We start from the raw sequence: 25,773 nt of genomic DNA, 5'->3' as shown, positions 1-25,773 counted from the left end.
GAACCACCAGGTGCCCTCTCTCCTTCTCAGCAGCAGTGGGAGCAGGCAGGGGCAGCGGGGGCAGAGCAGAGCAGCTGCCCTGGGGCCATTTACCCTAAGCTCGGACCCCGCGACAAACAGGGGCGGCCCAAGAGGGCCGTGTTGCGAGAAGGAAGTATTATTTAACATGCATTGTGTTGGGAAGCGAAAACAAGGGTCTTGGCGCCAGGCCAGGCCCCTTGGCCTCTGGTTTTTTTCTTAATTTTTTATTTTTATTTTTTTCTCTTTTCTCCTGGGCAATTGTTCTACTTAGACCTATTCTTCTTCTTCTTCTTTTTTTTTTTTTTTTTTTTAATTATTTTGTTTTGTTTTGTTTTGCTTTGGTGTTTTTGGAGCTGACAATGCGCGGGGTGATTGCTCAGCGCACTTCCTGTGTTTTGGCACGGGGGCTGCTCAAAGTGCTTGGCAGCACTTCCCACCTGCCACCGTCACCACCGATGCCACTGTTAGCACACGGCCACCGGTGCGTGGGTTATACCAGGGGGATGTGGGGTTTTCTCCTGGCCCAGTGGCGTGGGGCAGAGGGGAGCGGCGGGCAGCGGTGTGAGTCAGTGTGGAAAGGCTGTATGCATTTCTGCTGGGTGACTCACCGGCCCTGAGGAAAGAAAAAAAATATATTAAAAAAAAAAAAAAAAAAAAAAAAAGAAAAGAAAATTCCAGCCAGATTCTTTTGGGGAGGTAAACAAGGTCAGGCAGCACGACCAGATCCTGTTTACCTGGGACAGGACAGATTTATGGAGCCTGCACTGCCAGTGGGACGCGTCCATGCGGCTGGGGGCACCCACAAAGAAGCCCCCAGCCCATTTTACCTGAAGTCAGACAGCACCAGCATGGAGTTAAATCCCCACATTTTGGATTCTCCTGTCTACTCTGATGCCTGACTGCAGCCCCCACGTGCTGAAGCTCCTGTGCAGCTCCCACTCCTGCTCCCCATACAGAAGCCCTGTCGGCCCATCAGCCCCTCCAGACGCTGACTGAGTGTTTTTTCCTGATAGCGAACTGTGTGTGAGTGGATGTTGCTTGGGCGAATATCCTGTTCTTGCGACAGGACAGGGACACGGGGTGGAGGGGGGGGCATGGGGGTGGCGTGCCGGGATTTCACATTCCTGGCATTCCTGCTTTGTCCGGGAATGGGAGAGCTGCAGAATAGCCTGGTGTTGAGGACCAGGCACCAACCTCCATGTCATAGAATTGTTAAGGTTGGAAAGATCACTAAGATCACCTGGTCCAGCTGCCAGCCCATCCCCACCATGCCCCCAACACTGACCGTGTTCTCAGTGCCACATCCACACGGCTCTGGAACACCTCCAGGGACGGTGACTCCACCACCTCCCTGGCAGCCTGTGCCACTGCAGGACCACTCTTTTGGAGAATAAGTGTTTCCTCATATCCAACCTGAACCTCCCCTGGTGCAACTTGAGGCCATTTCCTCTCATCCTATCACTGTTACCTGGGAGAAGAGGCCGACCCCCACCTCACCACAACCTCCTTTCAGGTCATTGTAGAGGGTGATAAGGACTCCCCTGAGCTCCTCTTCTCCAGCCTGAACAACCCCACTTCCCTCAGCTGCTCCCCATCAGACTTGTGGTCCAGACCCCTCACAGCTCTGCTGCCCTCCTCTAGACATGCTCCAGTATCTCAATGTCTTTCTTGTAGTGAGGGGCCAGAGCTGATCACAGTACCTGAGGTGCAGCCTCACCTGAGTGCCAAGCACATAGGCACCCACAGGGCTAGCCTTCAGGTCTTCTCCTGTGCTCTCTGCTTCTCCAGGAGCCCTCAAGTCCACACAGCATGGCCCCATATGGGAGTGCATAGGGCTGCAGGGACCTGCCAGGTCTCTATGTCGTGCCCTTAGCCAAGGGTTGCTTGCATGGAGACATAGCAGGGGCTCAGTGCACGGATACAGCGTTCATGGGTTTCACAGGGTGAGAAATATTTGCTCTCCTCACCACTGCGCAGCTCTTCTTGGGGCAATAGGGGTAGAATGCGCCATGTCTGGGCAAGCTCTCTGATTCATTTTGTATAGTATTTAGCACTCAATAAGCATCTTCCTCTTCCCCTTCTTTCTTTGTTTGCTTTTTTCCCCCCTTCATTCAATAAATGAAACAGGGCTGAAACTACACTACAGTGGTCTTCCCTCACAGTCAAAGCGAGGTGCTGGGCTCTCCCCTTCCATGCCATGCTGGGGTTTGGTGGCTTTCTCAGTGAAATGCACACATCGTACCCTGTGGGCTGTTCAAAAGGAGAAGGAGCTGCCCTGGCTTTAGCCACCCATTGTACACATGTACTGTTGGAAGGGGAAGGGACAGGCAGGAAAGGAGACGACATCTCTGGTCACATGGAGAAACCAGGTTTTGAGGAATTGAAAGACTGTTATATCTGCAAGATTTCAAAAAAATATACATAATAATATCCGGAAAAGGACACCAAGCACGCTTTTGCCTTTGAGGAAGCAGAGATGTGCCCCAGTACTAGGAAAGCTCTTGACGGAGCCCTAGTGATGCTGTTCTTGTGAGGTGGGCAGGTCCCAGGCTCCCCAGAGCCCAAAGCATGAAGCTCTGGGTGCAGAAGCACTCCAGCCTTGCCACAGGCCCTTGGGGTGGGAAAAACCCTCTGGGCACCCACTGTGTCCCCGAGCATTGCAGCGCAGATGACTAAAGCCATTAGGTCACCAACATGAGTTGCTTCCTTTTTTGGTCAAAGTCAAGTGTCAGAATCACAGGTTTCCTCTTTCCTTAGAACTGGGCTTTCTCGATACCACAAATCCTTCTTGCAAGGCTAAAATTAAATGTTTGAAAGCACATGCACAGTGTTGCAATCTCACCGCTCTGCTCGCTGCGCTGTGTAATGCATGAGCAGGGGAACAAACAATAGAGGTTGGAAATAGCTGGGATGGAGATTTCCTCCTTTAGTTGCAGAATTGTTTCCTCGACTGGTGCGTGCATAAGCCAGGTGGCAAAATGCTTGCCCACATTGGGCTTCCTGGCAATCAAGGGGGATCTCTGGGCGAAGGGTAGAAATGAGTAGAAGAAAAAGTCCCCCAAAAGCAATTCCCACCCTACTTGAGCTTCACTGCACTCCCCTGCTCCACTGCAAGCTCAGTGTAGCTGTTTCTTGCAACTCCTCGCCAACACCCTACATTCATTTGCAGGCCCATGGATGGATGGGAGCTGTTGCAGCTCTGGTAATGGAATGTGGATGCCCATGACTAGAGCACGCCTTCTGGTGGCTCCTTCTCGGCCACAGGCTTTGAAACTTAAGTAAATAAAGAAGCGCAACAATAGGTCGCAGCTCAGCTGGTGGAACTATCCATGGAAAAGGGAAAATGCGTATCATAGGGGAAAAGTGCAGATCCTGTTCAGCTGCTCCTTTCTGTTTCATTTAATGCACTTGGAGGTGGCTGTGCTGAGAAAATGCTTTATTTGGTTACGGGGCTGTTCACAGCAGCCAGGGGAGGAGCATCATCCATGCCAAACCCCAGTGTCAGGACTCAGCTCCAGGTTCAGCCCCGCTGACGAGAGCTGCAGCAGGTAGACGATGAGCCCATAACAAAGTTGAGAGGTGTTCTGATGAGGTTCATCCCTCCCTTGGGAGAAACATTATGGCAGAGATCTATGATACTGCCCTTTGGGGACCTCATCTGGGTTTGTGCATCCTTTGGGAGCACAGATTTGGTCTGGTCAAAGCCATGCTGCCATGTCCCCGCACAGCCCCAGGGCTGCTGCCCCTGTACCATGCTTCTCGGCTGCCTCACATTTTCCAGGGCCAGCTGTGCTCCCATCACCACGTGTTGTTCACAGCCCCCAGGTTTATGGGACACCAGGGAGGCCTCCTTTTCCTCCCGGCCCCCCAGCACATGATTTCTGTTTTTCTTCTTGATTAGCGGAAAAAATTCCTAAATCCATTGCAGGGAAGGAAGGTCTTTTCTCTCTTTCTCTCTCTTTAGTCAATCAGTCAGATACAAACAATTTCCATCACGGCCATGAGACACTTTTTCCGCCGAAATAACACCTCTGCAGGCTTTAAAGGCACAGGTCCCCCTGCAGCCTCCACCCGAGGGATGCACGCAGCAGTTCATCCATCATCGTGCTCTGCTCTGACCCCAGGCATGGAGCATCGCAGAGTCATAGAATGGTGTGGGTTGAAAGGAACCTCAGAGATCATCCATTTCCAATCTCCTGCTGTGAGCAGGACTGCCAACCACTAAATCAGGCAATGGATCAGGTTGCCCAGGGCCGCATCTAATCTGGCCTTGAGCACCTCTCCTCCTCTTCACTTCTGCAGCAGAACCCTGTGAGCTAGGCTTTTGGGGCATGGAGCTGCGGTTCAGTGACTGCATTGGCTGAAGGTCAGCAGATTTGGGAACCTGGGAGTTTCCCAAGCAGCTCGGCATCCCCAAACTGAGTGTGCTGCCTCTTGGCTTTTGCAGTGCCTGCAGAAAAAATCACAGCAAACATTTCGACATTGACTGTCAAGCCACAAACCTCCCTGCTCCCTACTTTTGGGTCACTGCTTAATTGTTTGCAAACAGTTCCTTTGGCTGAGTTGGTAATTCCAAGGGGCTGTGTTTTCCAAGTCCATTCTGCTCCCAAAACCGTGGCAGCCCACTTGGATTTTGGGGCCCAGGGGTTCCTTGTTCTGCTAATCCCAAGATGAAAGCTGGAAGCAGCCGAGGCTATTTGGCTCCTTCCTGATGCCTTTTAAGAGGGGAAATTCCCAGGTCTGCAACATGTTTGCTTGGTCACAGCAGATTATGGCTCGGGGGGACGCGGCTCTGCTTGGTCACAGGCTGTGTGAAGGCGAGCTGTGAACAGCTGCACCGCTTTGAGAAGAGCTTTGTGGGCTCTTTTTTCCTAAGTAGATTTTAATTCTTCATATTTTCCTCCCTCTGTGCACGCTGCTTGGCACAGGCAGCTACTCCGCCCCCAGGACCCACCGGGTTCTTGTGCACGGACAGCACAGTGGGGCCACTATGGGATGCATCCCCTCTCCCCACCACGTCCTGCCTTGCCTTGGTGTCCCATGAGTTGTGTCCCATCTCCCTGCCACGTCCTGTCCTGTGTAGGTTTGGTGTCACGATGGGGGCCCCAAGTGTGGCTTCGAGATGCCACCTGCCTGGAAGGAGGGCATGCTTCTCCCAAACCTAAACCTAAAACCTAAACTCAAACTAAAACCTGAACCCAAACTGAAACTCAAACCCAAACTGAAACCCAAACTCAAACCCAAACCCAAACTCAAACTCAAACTCAGCAAGCAACTTTTCCAGCCTTGCACCCACTGACTGCGCAACACTCCCTTGCTCGGGGGAACAGGAAAGGCAGCAGCCCTTCTGAAGAAGGGAAGGACTGACAGCGTCTAGACGGTGTGACTAAGGGAGGACCTGGCTGAATGTTTGCACAGCTTTGAAGAGCATAAACACCGTCCCAGCTCCTTCAAAGCAGAGGAATCCGGCGCTGCGATGAAAGCGCAGGGAAATTCTGCCTGTGCCTCCGAGCGGAGCTGCTAACGAGAAGGGGACCCTCGATAAGAAATCCCCGAGGCCTGACTCATTTTAGAGAAGCCCATGAGCTGGCAAAGATGCTGTGGGCAGGTGCATGCCGAGCTGCCCTCTTGGGAGCGAGCAGGACTTTCCCTGCAGCTCTTGCTCTGTGCTGCAGCCTGGCTGTAAGCGTTCTGAAAATGAAACAGGAGGTGCTGGGAATCCCGCTGTGCCCGACCACGAGCTGTGTGTGCTTCTGCTGAATTTCCTTCAGCTCACAAAAGAAAATGTCCTTTGAGAGGTTTGGTTTGCTTTCTGTTTTCTTTTTTTTTTTTTTTTCATTTTTTTTTACAACTTTAAATACAGTACTGAATATAAATTAATCTTACGTTTAAAAAAAAAAGCAAAAAAAAAATTAAAATAAAATAAAGCCTCACCATCTTTACAAACTGAAGGAAACATTTTGGAAGAGGAAAGCGAAGCGCCTTAAGACTCGAGGGCTGGGGGCTGAGCCCATACACAACCTGAGAGGCCCCACACTGTGGCTCTGCCCCCATCCCCAGCTCCCCCGGGGGCTTTGCTGGGTGACTCCATGCATGACGCTGCCAGGTTGGAGCGGGAGTGCCAAAGTCCCACAGTGGGAATTCCCATTTTGGATGGAGATGACGAAGGGGTGCACAGCTCGCTCCCTGCAGGAGCTTGTAACATCCAATGGGTAAAGTCCTGATGGGGTTTGAGAGGGGAAAGAAAACAAGGTGGGAGAGCCGGAGACCAACGAAGGCACGGTGCTCAGGACACCCACGAAGGGGTTAAAGAGCCCGGGGGAATGACATGATTCTGCTTTCAGGACCGCAGAGCAGGCGAGGACAGCTTGATGAAATTAAGTCATGCTTCTAAGTTTGGCTGTTGTTCATCGCCTTGGGCCGCCGCTTCACCTCCTGCGAGGAAGTGGTGCTGGGTGTTGGTGGAAAGGGAGAGAAAAGAGCACCCGAGGCACAGAGCTGCGGGCAGGGATCTACCTGTCCCGACCCCAACCTCACAGGCACTGAGCAGTGCGATGCCAACCCAATGGAGCCAACGGGGACGTGCGCCTCCAAGCTGCCCGCCGCCGGGAATGAAATCCATTTAAGAACATATATATATATATTTATATAGGTATGTATAAATACGCACGCACACGCACACACACGTATACATATACACACATAGACACGCACACACATACAGAGCGAGTTTAAAAAATACTCTGAATCCGAGCCTGGAAAGTTGAGTTCTCCACCAGCATGTGCAAAGACAGCTCCTCAGCAGGGCCGGGGCACGGGGACGGCTCTGCCGCCAGCTGCTCCTTCCCCTCGGTCCGTACACCTTCCAGTCAGCACCAGGAGCAGGAGGGGAGAAGGGGGGGGGGGGGGGGGAATGGCATTTGGCTTCTTTGTTTTCATTTTGTTTGTTTGTTTGTTTTCTTCTGTTCCCCGAGATGTGGTATGTTTCAGTGGTTTTGGTTTTTCTTTTTTTTTTTTTTTCAAATAAGATATACACACGCACGTTAAAAATAGATCTCTGTCCAGGTAGGGCGGTAAAGGTCCCTATAGTGCATTTTCCATCATGGGATGCCGCCCGCAGTCTGAGATACGCCTGTGTCAGATCGCAGGTCCAGTGCAAGTGCTGATCTCAGCCGGGCCCCGTCCATACAGAAACACACAGGGAAGGAAGAAAATGCCCCTTCCTCCCTCAGTGCATTCGTTTTCCTCCTCCCTGCGGTAAGGATTTGGCCCCACTCTCCTTTTCACATTTTCCATCCTGTCCACCTGAGCAGGGAGGGTATTGTCCTGTCCTCGTTGTGTGTTGGGGGGGCTTGTGGTTTCGTTTCTACTTTGTTCTTTTCTCATAGGTATATATATATATAATTATATATATATATAAGCTGTGTTTGTCTTTTTTTCTTTTTTTTTTTTTTGGTTGGTTTTTTGTTTTTTGTAAAACTTTAAGATGTTAATAAATGAAAGAAGGGAGAGGCTTCGGTAGGAGAAGGTCCACTGATGGAAAGGGAAGCACCATTTGCCGCCTGAATCAGTCGTTGAGGCAGACCGGCAAAGAGGAAAAGTTATCACTCCAAGGACCCCATGGGGGCAATACAGCAAATATATTAAATAAACCTGGAGGGCAAACAAAAACAGGCACAGCATTAGGATAAAAAATCATAAAATCCTTAAGGTTGGAAAAGACCTCTAAGATCACCCGGTCCAACCGCCAGCCCATCCCCACCATGCCCATAACCATGTCCTCAGTGCCACATCCACACGGCTCTGGAACGCCTCCAGAGACGGTGACCCCACCACCTCCCTGGCAGCCTATAACCCTCTGCCATTTCCTCCAGAAGTGCTCAAGTACCAAACAGAAGAGCTCAGGAGGGCTTTTGACATTCTTTATATTTCCTCCTAGACAGCTCAAGCCAGACCTGAGCTGATCTGTCCCCTGTCCCCCTGTCCCGAGTGGGGCATGGCCTAGGCTCCTCCAAGCAGCTGTGGTGGGGCAAAATTCTTCTGATGACGAGGGAATTACTCCTGTTTACACAAGTCAGAGAGAGAAGAATCAGGCCTTGGACTGACAAAGTCCAGATCTATTGCCTGAGATTCCAGCTCTTCTTTCCCTGGTGTGACCTCTCTCAAGCACACAGGCTTCCTGCTAGGAGAGGGATGAACCAAGCGCTTTGCTGCTTCGGAGTCTTTCTGCCAACTAAACTAATGAAAGGAAAGGAAAAGGGATCCCCAGAGCAACATTAATTCTCTTCTTTCAACACAGAATCAATAGAGAAAGGAGAACAGGAGCTGTTCCACAGAAGGGATGAATAACACGGATCCCATGGGAATTTAGGTGTGGAGAGAAGTCAGGCTTGCTGTCTGCCTTTAAGGGAGGCCAAGGAGATGCTAGAGCCCAAGAGCCATAAAGCCATACATGGGACGTGTGCATTGGGCTTTTCCCACGCTCAGGTCCTGCTGCAGCCCCACACTGAGTTGCTGTTGGTGCTGTGGGAGGGGTCCAAAGCACCAGGACAGAACCCCGACCCAGGGGAAAACAGCTTGCTGTTACCTGCCTTGTGCTCTCTCTCCCCTGCCAGCACTTCTATGCTATGAGGATTTCTTTCAGCACTTTCTTATCGTTGACATGCTTGTATTTCTTGTGTTTTCTCTTCTGTGCTGGCGGCCGGCGTACCCGCTTCCTCTGGGAGATGGCGGCTGTGGTGAATGACGGCGAGAAGCCTGCCAAAAGAGAGGGGAGAGCATATAGCGAGGGGAAGCTGGGTCATGCTGGAGTGTCTTTCCCCACACAGTGTCACCGAAGAGCTCTGCGGTCTCACCCAGTCCCACCTCCGGCTGTAAGCAGAGCTGCCACCCACCAGCTCAGCTGCGCAGAGCCCCATCCAACCTGGCCTCGAACCTCCAGGGATGGGGCACCCACAGCTTCTCTGGGCAGCTGTGCCAGCACCTCACCACCCAGCGGGGAGCTCACTCCTCCCTCCCCAGCCTCCCCATGCACTACAAAGGCTGAGGTCCTTACGTCTCTGCTCACGGGATGCCGGTCGGTTGCTCCTGGGTGGCGGCCGGGACACCACTTCGCACCGGCACTGCACGTGGTCCTCCAAAGGCACGATGACTTTTTTGAATATTGGCTTCCTCTGGAAAAACTCAATCTTGTTCACCTATTTGAAGAGAGATGCGCCCAAAAGATGAACATGGCTGCAGCTCCCACTCTGCAAAAATCATCAGTGTCTGTGCACTTACACGCTGGCTCTCTTCCTATCGGGGCAGAAGGCAGTGGAGAGCGCACAGTTTGAGACCAGGGGTGGTGCATACGGAGCTAATTTTGCACACACCAGCAGGGCAGAGCTAATCTTGGATTTGATTGCTTGTTTCTCCCATTCCTAACTTGTCTCTGCCGCTGGTGGGGAGAGGGATGAGTGGCTGACCACATGCAGAAGCTGTTCGTACAGCCGGGATGGCACCTGGGGGCAACCAGAATTAATCGCCGCAGGATCCCGCAGGAAGGGCAAAAGGAGAACAGCCTGTGCTCGGTGTGAGCAGACATAGCCTCACCAGGCCTGTCTGAATCTGTCTGCAGCTCTTTAACGACTCATGGGGCCGAAGCCCTCTGTTTCAGGGGAAGGCGGTGCTCTGGAAATTCCCTCGGACTCTCCACCGGTGCTGACTCAGGGAAGGCTCACGCTGCATCCCACCACAGCCTGGGGTCCTCCCTCTCTGGGCCTGACCCCATTCAGCTTATCTGACAAGCACACAGTCCCTAAGTGCTCTGCAGCTATAAATACTCGCCCGTGGGATTGAATTCCTCCAAACCCACTGCCCCCAGCAGCATCCCTAGGGCAGCACTGCAGCAGCCACGCTGTTTATCTTTCCTTGAAAGCCCACTCCATGCGCTTCAGACCACACGCTGCTCACTAGACAAACACTTCCAGCCAAACAATAGTGAGACCTCTGTCCTCAAAGAAACCATTTCCAGGTCACTTTTTGTGGCTGGCTTTTGACCTCTCGCTTGCTTTTTCCACAAAAACAACTCCTGCACCCCCCCTGCTTTTCCCTCATTTCAGCCTGGCTTTTCTGAGAAAGGAATTTCCTGACGAACAGAGCTGCCTGAATGCAATCTCTCCCAGTCAACCTCTGCCTGGGGGAGTCTCTGAGGGCTCAGGCAGAGGATTAATGAAGAATGAGTATTATTTTTAAAAGAGCTGTCTGGGAGGAAGCTACAAGAAGATCACTGTTATCAGAGAAGCGGGCAGAGAGGTGAGCTGTCAGGTGTCCATTCGATTCCGGACTGGCTCAGGAGGTAACCATGGGGCTGGTAAAGAGAAGCTGCTGCAACACCTGCAGCAGCTGAGGGATGGAGCCTTGATACCATCTCTAGCCCTCCTCTTTCTGCACTGAAAACAGTTCCTGCAATGGAAGTATCCTAGTTTGTTTGGTTCATCACTGGAGTTGGAAGAGATCATTAAAGGCCATTTGGTCCAACTCCCCTGCAATGAACAGGGATGCTTACAGCTTGATCAGGGTGTTCAGAGCCCCTCCAGCTTGACCTTGGATGTCTCCAGGGATAGGGCATCTACCACCCCTCTGGGCAACCTGTGCCACTGCCTCGTCCTGGTTCTTCTGCCCTAACACAGAAGATGAGGCCCTCTCAAGACATAGAAATAGCAAGGGAACGCTACTGCAGAGACAATTACTAGCTGCTGGACAGCAAAAGCATGGACATCACCATGCCAGAGACTGCAGCACTGTGAGGATCATGCAGGACCATGTGACCATAAAGAAAGCGTCAGGGAACGGGCAGCTATGAGAGCCTTGCACAAGGGTTTGGGGTTTAGGGGGCTATGCCTGCCTTACCTGGACATGCCGGACGCGAATCTGCATGGGGCGGCACTGCACGTTGCGGTTGTTGCAGCAGCCGGAGCACCGCTGCACCTCCACGCAGGGTGGCCACACCACGAAGTTGGCATTGGTGCTGTCCACCATGTCACGGGAGATCTCAAAGACCACCGTCCGTGTCTTGCACTCGGCGAGGACAGCTGGCTCTGCTGCTGCCAGAGCATCTGCAGAGGCCGAGAGGAGGAGTGAGGATGAAAGAGGCCGTGCAACTGTCACCAACCTGCTGCAGTCATCAGTGGGGAGAGGAACAGACCTCACATGGCTTTGCCGCATTCACGTGCTCTTCTCCTTTGCTCACCTGCCCACCTCCCCCCTGGACACAGTGCCTCCACATGTACTATAATCTGTACCCCAGCACAAGTACGAGGTGCAGCACCCCACACTCACCAAGGCTTCGCCTCTCTCGAGACAGGGACACATGGTTTTGGCTGGGCTGAGTTGCATTCAGGTCCAGGCTAGAGCTGTCCTCCTCTGCAAAGGGAAGGAGAGAGCTGGTAGCAGTGGGCAGGGGAAGGAAAAGAATCATGGAGTCATACAACAATAGAATAATAGAATGATGAAGGTTGGAAAGATCACTGGGATCGTCTAGTCCAACCATCGGGCACTGGTGCTCTGCCCACCAAGCACAGTGTAGAGATGTGGGATAAGGGATAAGCTAAGGCCCTGAGGTGTCATGCATGTGTAAATCCACAGCAAAGTCACAGCTGTGACCTGGAGTGGGACAGGAGGAGCCAAGAGGTTCAGATTGGTCTTCTGCAACCAGGATGTGGCAAGTGGGTCCACAGCCCAGCTTAAGAATCTCTGGGCTGGAGTCAGTTTGATAGCAGAACATGAAAGTGAAGCTAAAATGTCTGTTTTTCCCCTCTACTGCTCTACGGTAAGCTGCAGGAGCAGAGGTAGCTCTGTCAAAGATGGGAGAGGAAAGCAGATAGCATTCAGCCCGGCTCTGTGCAGGGCCCCCCCACCCCTCCACTTTTTCCCATAGGAAGTGCTGAATAGAGAAATGCCCATAATCCCTACGGAGCACTCCAACACGCAGCCCCTCCTGAGCTGCGGACAATGTCTGCTCTCAGAGATAGCTCCCACCCGGCCACGGCTCTTTCCTTCTCTGGCCTGCTTTAGCAGCTGAAGGAAGCTGAATGGACGTCAGCATCGAGGGAGCAATATTCTTACAGGGGATCTGGGGCCAGTGGAAGATCTCTGTTTATCAGATATGTGCTGGAGCAGACTTCCCATACCCATCACATCCCATCCCTCTTCCTCAGTGCTATCTGAGCGCAGCCCTCCCAGTAGGGATGTTCCTCTCCACTCAGCTCTGAAGCAGCTACTGAAGGATTTGAGTTACGTGCACGGAGGCTGTATACATGAGGGATGAGGAATTGTGTCTGTTCAGCCCACATCTGTGCATGAAGTGAACTCCCTTCGGAGTGTCTGGAGAGGTGTGATCAGTTCTGGGTCACCATTCATTTCATCCAGAGGCACACACCCAGAATCTGGTGGGTCATGCTCTATAAGGACCTACAGCTCTCCAAGGGCTACAAAGGGTGTTTGGGTGACTGGCTTAAGTGGCCGTGGCTAGCCAGTTGGCAGCCATAGTTAATGGAGATGACTCCCACCCAACGCACCTTAGCTGTTGGGTCTATAGGAGTGTTTAAGGTCAGGAGAGCAACATCTCAGTTCACTTGGCTCCTGGAGCTCCTGATCCTGGCTCTCTGTGTCCCTGTCCTCTGTGCCAGGGACCTCAAGTGAAACTGATGACTCCAGTCTCTCTAGCCCGCTCTGTACTCTTTGGCTCTCCAAGCCAGCAAGAGACAGCTCGCTGTATTTCTCAGCCTTGAAGGCAGCTGGTGACTGTGATAGGGATGTATCTGTTCCTTGGGCACCGGGAGATGACAGACTGCACGCATCTCCCCACCCCTCCATCCTGCATTTCATCCAGCGAGGGTGGGGGCTGCCTTTTGCGCAAAGGTTAAGCTGATGAGAGGAGAGGGAGGGAGAAAAATAGCAACAACCCTCGACTCGAAACAAATCTCCTATTGAAAAAGCGAGTCCCTCCCTCTTCAGGTTGTCCTTCTACACGCCGGGCCGGCACCGAAGAGGCTCGGGGCGGGGGGGACCAGCTTGGGACAATCAATCCGGAGGGGCTAATTTTGGAAGTTGCCCCATTGTGCGGCTGGTGGATGAGGAGGAGGGAACGGGCGAGGGCAGGGAGCGGCCGTGGCGGTGGTGGGGAGCCTCGTCGCCTCTTTCTAAGGCAAACAATAGCAGAACGCAGCTGGTGCCCTCCCCCTCGCGTTCCCCCCCCTGCCCCTCCAGGGCCATTTTGAAAGGCAGCGGGAATGCTTTTGAGACTGCGCCAGTGGTTGGACTGGCATAGGAAACAAAAGCAGGAAATTCTGTTCCCCCGTAGATAGTGTCTCGGCAAGGATTACAAAGCTCCAAACAGACAAAACACGAGAGAGAAGGCGAGCTGGGGGGGCCGGGGGACGACAGGCGGGAGCAGGGTTAGAATAGAAAGGAATTTGCTCTGAAGAGACCGTTTATAAATAAATTCCTGGGCCAGCCCAGCCGCCGTGGCGCGTGCTCCAATTCCCACACGTGCCGACCCCTGTGCGCTCCATCGCTCCGCGCCAAGTGACCCCGCGGCACTGCAGCCCCCGGAGCTCTTATCTGGGGGCAGGAGGTGAGGCAGGGCTACCCCAGCCAACCCAACTTTGCCCTCGGGCACGTGCCTTCACTTGCAAGCTTAAGCGGAGAATCGCTCAGCCCTCTTTCTCCTGCTTACCCCTCTCCTTTCTCCACCTCCTAACTTGACCCTTGGCCAGCGTGAGCCCTGCTGCCCGCGCACCTTGCAAGCTGAGAAGTGCTGGCCCCCGTTCCAAGTACTCCCCTTGCCCATCCCCTGTCATTTTTGTAGACCTGGCAGGTTTGGAGATCCACAGGGGCATCTACTTGCCTAACTCCCGTAGGTTTCAGGGGAACTGGATGTGTAAATGCCCAGGGCTCGGATCCTGAGTGCTTAAGGAATTACAGAATCATGGAATCACAGAATCGTGGAATGGCTTGGATTGGAAGGGACCTCAAAGATCCAACCCCCCTGACATGGGCATGCTCCTGGTTACTGCATTGATAGCGGGGTCTGCTGGGAGTGTGCCTGCTGGAAGATGGATTGCTCCCTCCCTTCTCCCCAAAGAGCCAAGGAAATAGAGAGGAGTGTTTGGTGAAGAGGAGATTTACCTACGGAGTCTATCCGCAGGGCACGCTGGAGGTCACTGATGGAGCGCACGGAGCTGCCACCCAAAATCTCATAAATATCTTCGGGTATGGGGTCCCCCTGCCAGATGACAAGAAAAAAAAAAAGGAGGAAAATGAGCATTAGAGGGGTGATGTGTGAATGCTGCATCGTGGAGCGTGGGGAATCGAAGGAGTGGGGGTGAAAGCTCAGCAGCGCCAGTGAAATAGGGAGAAAGACACGGCCCCATGAAAGCATGAGCCTGAAACCACTCCCAAAGTGGTTGGTAGACCCTAAAAAATGCAAGGAAATGCCACAGCTCTGCAGTGAAGCCTTGAGCACGACAAAAGCAGTCAGTAACGCTTCCTCCTCCGGTACCGTACGACTTCTCCAGGTGGCCCCTCGTTCCTGCTGCCTGCAGTACAGGCGTTTTAACAGACTTCCCTTACGCTATCAGATAAAACCTTCCCAATATTTCCCTCTGTTATGAAACTCCCTCGCAGGCTTTGTGAGATTACCGGGTGTATGTGCGTGTGCATGCGCGTGTTTTCAAACCACAGCGGCCCAATTATATCCACCATTTGCATACTCTTAAAAAACAGAGCTTTGGGGTGGAAAGGCAGATGGACCTTTGCAGCTGAGCTCGCCGCTCCGGCGCAACTGCCAACAGTGCTGGGAGGACAGCAAGGATGGGCAGAGAGGCTGATGTGGGACGTCACCGGGTGCTGCTGCCAACAACCTGAAGTCACCAGGTCTGCAGACGTTGGATGATAGACCTGCAGGCAGGTGCAACGCTATCAATCTCTTAGGAATCTTTACGCAACCTTGAATGGGTCCCGTTGGCAGCACGCAACACAACAACAAAGGAGTGGTGTGGGAAAGCAAGCACTGATTGAAACATACTTCCGAAAGAGGAGAAAAAGAGAGGAGGAAAGTGCTGGCCGGAGTGTTTGCTTAGCTCCTAGCTTTCTCCATTCAGGGCTACTCATGCGGAAAAGCGGCTCTTTCAGCGGGGTGCTGGATGCCGCTGGAGGCACAGCCCTGCACCGTGCCCTGTAACTGAGAGCAGAGCTTGGCTCGTGCGCCTGCGAAGCATCAAGGATTTTCATGTGGGCTTTTATGGGCGGTCAGTGGCATGTGTGTGGTCCCTCCGGTGTAGTGCTGCTCCTTCCCTGCATGGGTTCGGGGCAGAACGTTTCTTTTCTGCTTGGGGAAAAGCAGCAGGTGGGTGGCACAATCCCAAACACGTGGCTCCTTCGGCCACCCACCCATCACCTCTATTGATGGGGCAGTGGGAGTGCTCCCATCCCATTGAGCGGGGACTCCATGTAGTGATAAATGTGGTGGCTGAATGTCATGGGACGGAAACCTTCTGGGACAGATGTTCGATGCACAGCTGGACCCATTAGTCAGAGCTCCTGGAGCCCTGCACGCATGGGGCAACGCAAGCAGAGGCAGTGCAGGGTGACCCCCTCAAGCCTCTGCGCCCCGCTCCGTCCCTGTCACATCTCACAGCAGGTCTGGACGCAGATTTCAGAGCCCCAGGCATCACTTCCTCAGCCTCAGTGATGGATGCACAGCGAGAGAGTGACTCACATCATTCAGGGATCACTGAATCGCTGCGCAATGAAGATGCCTTCTGACAGCCCCGTGGTGTGAGGACGAGCGGGACCAGCAGCCCAGCAATGAGAGCTCTGGGGCACCTCCCCACCCTGCGCCACGCACGGTGGAAAGCAGTCATTTGCAATTCTCAGCACCAGGTGGTGAAATGCTTTTCAGTGCTTGCACCTGTCAGCTGAGAGCATTTGTGCATGAACACTGCTGTGCACTGATGCCCCTGCTCCTTCCTGATACTTAATACGTGTAGGAAATGGGACTTTTATTTTAGACTCCGCCACCCGCTGGGGGAGAGCGGCAGTAGGTGTGATGAGGTTGGGTGTCACCTTGCTGCTGGCTCCCGAGCCCAACCAAGGGCTGCACACCTAGGGCTAACTGGTGGGGAGGTTTTGGGGTCCAGCTCCACCTGATCCCGGGGGGTCAGGAGGTGGGGAGCAGTGCAGGAGGAGGGATCCTCGGCAGCACAGCCCAAGCAGCTGGTGCTTTTCCTGCTTAACAGCTCCTCGGAGTTATTTGTCTAACACAGGTTAACAATCTCCTTTTTTAACTGCGCGGCAGATCAAAGAAGACTTTTGTCTCAATGGACTCCTGGCTGGCTGTCAAGTGCCCCAAGGCCTGGCCCCATATTCCTGCATGGCCGCTGAATTCCTAGAAGAAAGCAAGTTTGTTTTTCCCTCCCTCCCTCTGCCCCCAGTGCCTGGCTCTCCCCTGAACTACACCCACAGGGACGTCCCCTCCCCTTCTCCCAGCGCCATGCACGTCCTACAGCAGAACCACAGGCAGGTTGTGGGTGCAAGGACAGAACCTCCTCCCAGATCTCAGCAGCCTGGGTTGCTGTGAACCCATGTGCACGCAGCCACAAGCTGGCTCTGTCCTATGTCACCGTAAAATTGGCCTTGCCCAGAGCCTCACTGCTTCTGGAGCTTTCTACCAGCGTAGGATTTTGAGCACCGGGGATGCTGAAAGGTCCAATGTATGGGCAAGAGCTGCTGAGTCCTGCCTGGTGGTGCAGCATCTCCACCCCTAGCAGAGGTGGTATGAAGGGGAGAGTGCAACAGGGAGGGAAGGGAGACCCTCCGAGCCTGAAGAAAGAAGCTGAGGACATATTCAAGCTCTCTTTTTGGGCACTGTTTCTATACACCCATGTGCTGGTCTCAGGTAGGGGAGCACCCAGCTCTCTGCTCCTCTGCCCAGCAGAGGGAACTTTCTGAGAATCTCCATGCTGACTATGCCAGGGGTCATGGCAGGAGGGGACAACCCACCTTGCAAGAGCCACTTCCACATGGGATGCTGCCATGGCACAAAGCACGCATACAACTTGCCTCCTGGCTCTGTCCACCAGCTTACCCCTGTCATGCCATCCATCCATCCATCCATCCACCCACCCATCCATTCATCACTGGCTGCCTTAGCTTCCAGTGTCCTTGTCACTCCCTGATGCTTGGGATGAGCTCTGCCACCTCCTAGCAGGAAGAGACACCGCAGAGCCCAAGCTACCTTGGTGAATGCTCAGCCGCACCCCATTCCTTGGGAATTCCAGAAAGCCCTGCCAACAGGGCTTCACCCAGGCAAAGCCACGCCTGGCTCAGCCCATCTCCGTAAATGTTGCAAGGCAGCTATTGCAGCCCGCGGGGCAAATGCAAATCGGTTTGCATCCTCACTTTCCAACTGGCAAATATTTTCCTTCTGGGGCGCGTGCTGCCTCCCTCTGAAGGGGCTCCAGGGCCCTCCAGCTCCCAGTGGGTGTGATGGAAAAGGGAGAGGGACTGGGAAGACCCAGTCTCTGCTGCAATGTCCCTGGCAGGGCTGAGTGGGGGTGCAAGCCCCCTCCGGAGAATGCCGGCTGTTTGCAGCCTGGTAGGAATCACACTGTGCTCCTGGTGCAGAGGTGACATGCCACCCTGGAAGCAGATGTTGGGACTGATTGGGCTGTGGCACAGGCTGCCCAGGAGGTGGTGGAGTCACCGTCCCTGGAGGCGTTCCAGAGCCGTGTGGATGTGGCACTGAGGGACGTGGTCAGTGGGCACGGTGGGGGTGGGCTGGCGGTTGGGCTGGTTGATCTTAGAGCTCTTTTCCAAGTGTAATGATTCTGTGATTATGCCTGCTCATGCAGAAGCCTTCTCAGTTCTCCAGTCGTAAAATGATAAACGTTACTATTCCTCCTAAGAAACCCGGAGGAGAACCAGAATTGCCAAGCTCTAACCCTGCATATCAGCAGGGCCCTGGTATTGGGCACATCTGCCCTACCCCAGCACCAACCAGAGCTGATGTTTGGTATTGCATAGGAGAGCAAAATTTGAGCCACTCGCAGAGGAAGTGTCAGCCTCTGCCAAAAACAAACTTAACCACCGGGCAGCCCGCAGCTCTAGCTGCTTCCCTTTGTGGCTTGGGCAAAATGGGCCTGTGGGGTGGTGATGCCATGATCTGGTCCCTTCCCTACCACCCATGAACGGGGACTGCCTGAAAATAGAGAAGGAAGAGGCAGGCATGATGCAGGGGGAGGAAAGTTGGGGTGGAAGATTTCCTCTGACAGCAGCTGAGCTGCTCAATGACACATGGCTTGATTGTCTAGGGCTGCGGTGGGAACTGGGCACCGCATCTTTTTGATCCCTTCAGTCATAGAATCATTTAGATTGGAGAAGGCCTCTAAGATCGCCTAGTCCAGCTGCCAGCCCGTCCCCACCATGCCCACTGACCACATCCCTCAGTGCCACATGAACACAGCCCTGGAACACCTCCAGGGACAGTGAGTCCACCACCTCCCTGGGCAACCTGTGCCACTGCGGCACCAAAATCCTACATGAGACTGAAGGACACAGCATGTCTTGGGGTCCCAGGGCTCCAGGTGCCAGGAAACCCACAGGGCAGCCCCCTCCCAGCCCCAGCTCTGACCCATATTCCTGAGGAATTGTGGCAAAACACCCCACAGCCCTCATGCCCTGCAGGCACAGCCCTCTCCTATCCTTAGCAGCACGACCGATCACCCCTCCCCACTTTGCTCCTCTGTGCACGCTCCCCACCTCCCCCTCCTGTCTCCCCCCCCCCCCCCCGGCCTCCCCTCTATGGGACTCACCTCCAGGCGGGCCAGGGGCAGGGAGAGGATGACGGCGAAGACCACGCCGAAATTCATGCCGGGTTCAAGCCTTGCCGGCTGCGGGCACATGGACGGAGAGCCCCGGGAGGGAAGCAGTGGCAGCCGGCCTCAGGCAGCAAGCAGGCTGCCTGTCCCCATCGCCTCAGCACCGGGGGGTGTGGGGAGCAGGGCTGGGGGGCTCTGCTATCTCATAAGGTGGGTGGGGAGAAGCCCCTCTGAGCACCGGGCATCCAGCTATGTGTTCCGAGGAGTGGCTCCTTAGCAGGTGGTCCGCGTGCTATTTTCTCTCTTGGTCTTCTTGCTTTCTTAAATGCAAGCGCATTGAACAAGAAGAGCTTTTAGGAACGGGTAGCAGTGTTCTTGGGGGAAAAAAAAATGTATTCAAATGAAAACAACTTTTCCAAAGTTTGGTGCAAAATCCAAAGACGAAGTCTTCCTCAGCGTCTCCTGTTTGTTTTTAAATTCTCTTTTTCGTTCTTGTTCCTTCAGGCGTTCCTGCACACTGGATTTTCCCCTTTGGATCAGATCTTCCCCTTTAGATCAGACCTTCCCATTTAGATCGGATCTTCCCCTTTAGATAGGATCCGCACGCCGGGCGCTGCCTCTGGTGCCGTCCGTTTCGCACCGCCGGCAATTGGTTTTGCTTTGGTTTGGAGACAGGTGAGGGTAATCAGAGGGGTTTTATTGCTCCAGATTGCGCGTGCGAGCCTCGATGAGCCTCAGAGCCCGGCCACCTCCTGCGCCCTGCTGAGGGGAAAGCGAAAAAGTGAAACGCAATGGGAGCAGAGCGAGCTGGTGGGGCTTTATTGCAGCGGCGAGCTGGGAGAGACTGAACTGGCACCCGGGGCTGCAGCTTTTATAAAGGAGAGAGGGTGGAGCATAACTTGCCATCCTCCTCTTCGCCGAGTATCAAGTGAAAAATCTAGCCGCTGCTGGCTGACAAAATAAGAGTGTGTTCATTGGAATGATTAAGGAATTAAAAATGACTAACTCTATGGTACCCCCTTTAACGTGGCTTGGAGGAGCGGGGGCAGCAATTCCCTCCTCCTCAGGCAGAGATAAGCAGAGCGGAGTTCCCGGCACGGGAGTTCTTGGGAGCCCGTTTCCCCCGGCTCCTTCCCTTGCAATACTTACTGCGAGGAGAGAGCCGGCTTTCGTAGCTGCATCTCTTTGTGTGCAGGGGGGGGAAAAAGGGAAGGGGAAAAAAAAAAAGCCGGAGAAATCGAAACGTTGCTGCAAGGCAATCTGGTGTCGCTCGTGGCACCGGGAGGTGTTTTGCCGCGTGATTATCCGCACAGTGTAATAAACATCTGAAGGGAAATTGAGCCAGCAGCAGCGTGCTGGGGGGGAGGGAAGGCTGCTAACAGGTGAGTCCAGGAAAGAGTCACAACCTATTGCAAAAACACACGTACGCACGCCCTCTCATGTGCATGCGGGCGATCTCCCGGTGTGGAGTTGCACACTCGCAAAGCACCCGTCTTTGTGCAGCCTGCTCCGCGCCGACACATTCCTGCAGTGTCATGCACTGCAGGCACTCAGCAGGCGATCGCTCTGCATCCCAAGCATCCCCCTCTCCTCCGCTCCGCTACGTCGCATGCTCGGCTACGTGCAGATTTCATCTCATTCACACATCCCTGGGCATCCATGTGTTCTCCTTCACTCTCTCCCTCTCCCTTCCTTTCTCACATGCGCACACCCTCATGGCCTCATCTCGCAGCATCACACACTCTCTCTCAGACTATCTGGGTTTCTCATGCAGCCAATCCTCTCTGAAACACGCCACCTCACGCCAGCGCTCACATATACACTGTGCGAGGTGTCATCAAGCGTCCCTGCACAGTAGGCATGACAACGCCTCCAAGTTGGATAGTTATGCCCCCAACCCGACTTTGGTCCCAGGGGTTAGTCTGGAAGGTCGTAATGAGGCTGGGGGCCCTCTGTAGCTTTCCCTTTCAGAGACACGGAATTCAATTGCAAAATGGAAGAACCTATGGTCGGGCAGCGTGTCAAGATGCCCTTGGGTTGCAAGGGATCAAGATGCCTTTAGGTTGCATGTGATCACAGCAATTGCCCCTGCCCCAGAAGATGAGGGGAGGATTTCCCCACCAACGGGGCATTCAGCAGATCTCTGCCAGCCCTGGAGCCCGGGGAATCTGCATGAGTGGAACGTGAAGATTGTCCTGGGAGTCCCTCAGGTGGCTCAGTCCCAGCCTGGAGCTCAAGTGGGAGGAAGTGGAAATGCAACACATACCTTTGTTCTTGTGTCCACCGTCAGACACTTTAGCAAGGACTTCACCTTAGGTGCTCCAGTGGTGCTAGCCCTGTCCCACCTCGAATTCCTCAGGACGCTCTTAGAATTCCACTCATTCTCCATAGCATACCAGTTATTTCTCCAACCCCCCACCCCCCCAGTAGAGTGGAGCTGCTGCCCTACTGTCTACCCGGATTAAGTCTGTAGGAGGCTCCAAAAAAAGGATTTGGGTCTGGATCTACCTCACATCACTCCAGGTGGCACCAGCTGAAGGAAGACCACAACCATAGAGGTCAGTGGGGGAACGCTGGTGATGGAGGATGGCCAAACCAGCTTCTGGGTGACCCCATAACACGTTTGATGTTCACGATGTGCCCCTCGAGGAGCTCTTGAACAACTTGTGTGGCCTCATCCCAGTTGTGCGAGGCTGCCCCGTGCCGTAGTGTTGGCCGCCGTGCCAGGGCAGAACAGCCTGCGCGTGGGAGGGCTGATTAAACTCCACAGCAGGGAGATCTGTCACCATCAGAGAGGAGAAGGATGCAGCTAGCAGGGAGTGCTGCTAATTTTCTTGCTTGGTAGGAGCAAGAGCTGCTGCAGGGCCTGCTTCTGGGGGGCTACGTGCTTATTTTTTTTTATAATATCCGGCTAGGTTACATGTGAGCTGGGATAGAAATAGAGTTATTTATTTTCACGTGGATGATGCAGGGCGGTTTTTAGAAGCTCGACATCAGAAACAAAAAGCTAATCCCCGCCGAATCTCCAGACAGCAAGGAAGAGGATGTTTGGAATTTGACTAATCATCTACCTATGACCCTGCCTGGAAATAGAGCAAGACGATATGCGATATGCTCGGGCTTCAGACGTGTTGCCTTGCTCTTTCTGCTTTTAAGACAGGAACAGATTTTTCTGCAGTGAGGTATTGAGATTCAGGCCGTGCCAGTCTCACTCCACCAAGTTCATTGGGGTTGAGATCAGCGGGGCCGCATGCACTCGACACTGCTGTGCCCTGAGATTGGTGTTCCCTTTATTCTCTTGCTTTTGTGAAATCAGCTCATGGTCTACCCTACGAACCCCTAAATTTAATAGGGACCACTACTGTCCCCTCTCCTGGCCTGTTGGGTGGAGGCCCGCAAGTCCACTGATGGAGCTCTCAGGTTGGGTATTAGGAAAACTTTCTTCCCAGAAAGAGCGGTGCTGCAGTGGCACAGGCTGCACAGGGACGTGGTGGAGTCACCGTCCCCAGAAGCGTTCAGAAACCGTGTAGATGTGGCACTGAGGACATGGTCAGTGGGTACGGTGGGGATGGGCTAACGGTTGGACCAGATGGTCCTCATGCTCTTTTCCAACCTTAATAATTCTGTGTTTCTATGATCAGTGCCACAGATGTCACCGCACATGGGCTTGGAGCCCAGTGCCATTGCATTGCAGTGGAAGATGCTTCAAGGCTACGTAGAGTGGCCAGACCATGTCCCATTGGAGCACTGCAGCTTGACAAGGTCCTGTTGCAACCATGGTAGATGGCAGCGGCCCCTCAGGCAAAATGCAGCACAAACAGATTCCCCAAGAGCCTGTAGTGGGATTTCTTATTCAAACACTTTCACCACCACAGCAGCTCCTCAGCTGCAAACAGCTGTGCTCTTCACTTATTTTCTTATCAAAAGGGAGGAGGTCAGGACATGCCCTAGGGCGACACGGCTCCTTGATGTGAGGCCACCATCCCCTCATCTTACATTGGTGGAAAAAATGATCTACTCGCCACCATCCACAGAGGCACGATGTTAGGGTGATATCTTCTTTTTCTTTCCTCTCCCCACCCCCCCTTTTTTTGAGTATTGTGAAACAGCAGGAAGCAAAACAGGGTTCACAATGGAAAGCAAGACTCAATCCAAACAGCTGAGGTGTCTCAGCCTCTCGGTGATGAATCCTACTTTGCAAAACATCAATGGAAAGAAATTAGGAGGTGTTGACAGCCCGCGTGTAGTCAGCCCGCCCACTCAAGGCACCTAGTTTAGGTGTTGCACTGCTCCGGGAGCAGGGTGAGCCATCCCCCACCTCCTCCCCGTGGCTGCTGTCAATGGAAGGGAGCAGCTTAGCACTGGGAGGTTCTCGGGGGGCATCGGTTTTACGCCAAGGGGGATGGTCTCGTTGGGTTTATCCCAAACAGAACCATGAGGATGGAACTGCCACGGCTTCCTGATGGCTGGGTTTAGTCTATTGGAGGAAGACAGGAGGAAAGGGGAAGAAGAGTGAAGGAAGGAGACAGAGACAGGCAGGCAGCCTGCTGTTTATATCTGGTGCCTGAGAAAAGCAGAGCCTCAGGGCATGCAGGGCTTGCACAATTCGCCTTCTTGCCCTTGGCACTGGCAGGGAAAGTGCTTTCCAAGGATGAGTAAAGCACTTGACCCCAGGGCAAGGAGTTTGGTGGGACCTGACAGGTTTCCTCCAGGAGCTCCATGGCAGAGGAATTCCTCCTGCCCCTCACCTTGTCTGTCTGCTCACCCCTTCCCAACAGAAACCTGGCAAAGGTGAGCACGACACATCCCTGGGACAGTGCACTGACCCTGACAGCAGAAGATGGGAGAGGGCCTGTGCCAGTCCTTGGGGTGAAGGAGAAGCAAAGCACCACCGTCCACTGCCAACCTGACTGAACTGTACCTGTTTATTGCAGGGGAGTGGGACTGGATGACCTGTTAGGGTCTCTCCCGACTCCGAGGATTCTATGATTCTAGGAGCATGCAGGCTGAGTGGGATTCAGGGATGGCAGGCAAAATTGGGGACACTGATTTCTCATTGCTTTCCTGCAGGCATACAACAGGGAGGAGGGAGTGCAGCCTTCTCTGCTCACACCATCAGATATTTCTCCCCCCTCCCCCCCCCCCTCCAAGTTTAGGGTAGAAGGGAACAATTTCCTTACTCTGGCAACCATCCATTATGTCTATGGATCTGCTCCCCACCCCATTCCCCCTCTCTTTCCTGTTTTGATGAAAGGAAAAAATGTTCTGCTTTCCTTCTTTATTTTTCCAGACTGGTGAATAGCACTCGAAAGGAATTTCTCTCCCTCCCCCTTTTCCCCTCTCCCGGTATAACAAATATATATACGTGTGTGTGAACGCGCCACGCACCGTGGGTCAGCTGCTGTTTTTGACCAGGCATCGGCTATTTTCGCTCCCAGGGCCAGGAGGTGGGCATCCTTCCCCCTTCCCACCCCCGGCCCCATCCCTGCCCGCAGCCCCTCCACTCACCTCATCCCCATCCTCTGCCCCTGGGTGTGCAGTGAGCGGCGGTGGCGGCGGTGAGAAGGAAGCTCGCTGAGCCGGAGTAAAAATAGCCCCAGCAGTTACTCAGCTCAGAACGTAACATGACTCATGATGTGAAATGAAGATATGAGGGTCGAAAACCAAAAGCAAGCGGCTCTGCCTCCCCCTCCACCTGCTATGCGTGTGTGTGTGCTGAAGCAAGACGTGCTACGAGCCGTGCTCGAGGGGTCAGGGCAGAGAGCGGGCTGGGGAGGGGAAGCCCCGCGAGATCCTCCTGCCCACCCAGTTTGGATGTGCCCACCCCAGCCTGGGTGGCTCTGGTGATGCTGCATCCCACTCCCATCAACCTGCCATCAACCACAGGCTCTGCGCAGCCGTCATCCCAGGCACTGTGCACCCTGCAGCTGCATTGCAATAGCACGCACACGTGGCCGGGCACCCCGGATTGCCCAACGGTGATGGGCAGAGGAGCGGGTCGGTGGCCCACCACGGGCCCCATCCCCATGCTGGGCACACAGTAGAGCAGCACCTTGCTATGGGGGTGGGCAGGCCGTGGCTATCTGCTGGCATGTGTAATAAAGGAGGGAGTTTAAAAATAGACTTTGAGCTGCAGTGCCGGAAAGGCAGCGAGACGTATAGAGCGGGTGTGTATTTACCCTGCATTTACACACCCTGCGCCCGCTGCCCCGCTGCCACGGGGACCGCTCACCGTGGGGCCCCGCAGCCGGCGCTCCCCAGCATGGATGGGGCACGGGGGGTACCCTGAGGGTAGTGGGACTGCACAGGTGCCCGAGCATCGCTGGAGCGGTGGGATGGGAGCCCCCATCCGCCCCAATCTGCGGCTCCTCCGCCCCCCTGTGCCCAGACAAAGTGGCATCTCTCAGGACAAAGCCTTTCAATAGATCCCCTGCCCTCTGCCCTCCGCCGAACAATGAGAAATCAAGGAATATTGTCCGAGCTGAATAAAAAGATCTAAATTTAGAGTGTCTGATGTGTTCTTGGTTTCCTGCCATGGCTCCCCTCCTCCTTCCCAGCCTCCTGCTCCGCTGCTGCCTGCTCTCAGCACAGAAAGGTTTCTGCCGGGCTGAGATCACCAGCGAGACCCTGTGTCCCCAGCCATGAGACAGAGGGGAATTCCAAGTCCGACTCTATTTCTGCAAGGACGGAGGGGGGAGCAGGGCATTTTTTTGCCTCACCAGCTTAGATATGCATGGAGGGGAGGGAAACTTAAGGCCAGGAGAAAAGGAACGTTCCCACCTCAGCCTGCAGGATGTATCGTGGTGTCCCTATGCTTCATCCCGGTGTCTCCACCTGCAGCCGTCCTTGGCCCCAGACTTTCCCCTTGAAGAGAGCTGCTCCAGCGCTCATG

General features: G+C 54.0%; 1 protein-coding gene across 6 annotated transcripts; it reads right to left on the bottom strand.

The window, feature by feature from the left end:
- Positions 1 to 6,642: 6,642 nt before the first annotated feature.
- On the bottom strand, positions 6,643 to 24,663 carry PDGFB (platelet derived growth factor subunit B). Of its 6 annotated transcripts, none has more exons than XM_015284373.4 (8): positions 24,390 to 24,663; positions 18,876 to 19,643; positions 14,191 to 14,287; positions 11,341 to 11,424; positions 10,912 to 11,117; positions 9,077 to 9,218; positions 8,609 to 8,778; positions 6,643 to 7,674 (listed from the first exon to the last, which is right to left on the bottom strand). In XM_015284373.4, exons 2-7 carry the CDS (start codon positions 18,963 to 18,965, stop codon positions 8,642 to 8,644), a joined length of 756 nt encoding a protein of 251 aa, XP_015139859.3. In that variant the 5' UTR covers positions 18,966 to 19,643; positions 24,390 to 24,663; the 3' UTR covers positions 6,643 to 7,674; positions 8,609 to 8,641. The 6 variants fall into 6 exon arrangements, with proteins under 6 accessions (XP_015139859.3, XP_046798888.1, XP_015139863.3 ...); XM_046942932.1 differs by having other exon boundaries at positions 18,876 to 19,640; XM_015284377.4 differs by lacking the exon at positions 24,390 to 24,663 and adding an exon at positions 20,031 to 20,080.
- Positions 24,664 to 25,773: the final 1,110 nt, after the last annotated feature.

Source organism: Gallus gallus, chromosome 1, assembly GCF_016699485.2.
Source record: "Gallus gallus isolate bGalGal1 chromosome 1, bGalGal1.mat.broiler.GRCg7b, whole genome shotgun sequence".
Taxonomy (NCBI): Eukaryota; Metazoa; Chordata; class Aves; order Galliformes; family Phasianidae; genus Gallus; species Gallus gallus.
The sequence above is the reverse complement of the archived record's forward strand: the minus strand, read 5'-3'. Positions and strand labels throughout refer to the sequence as shown.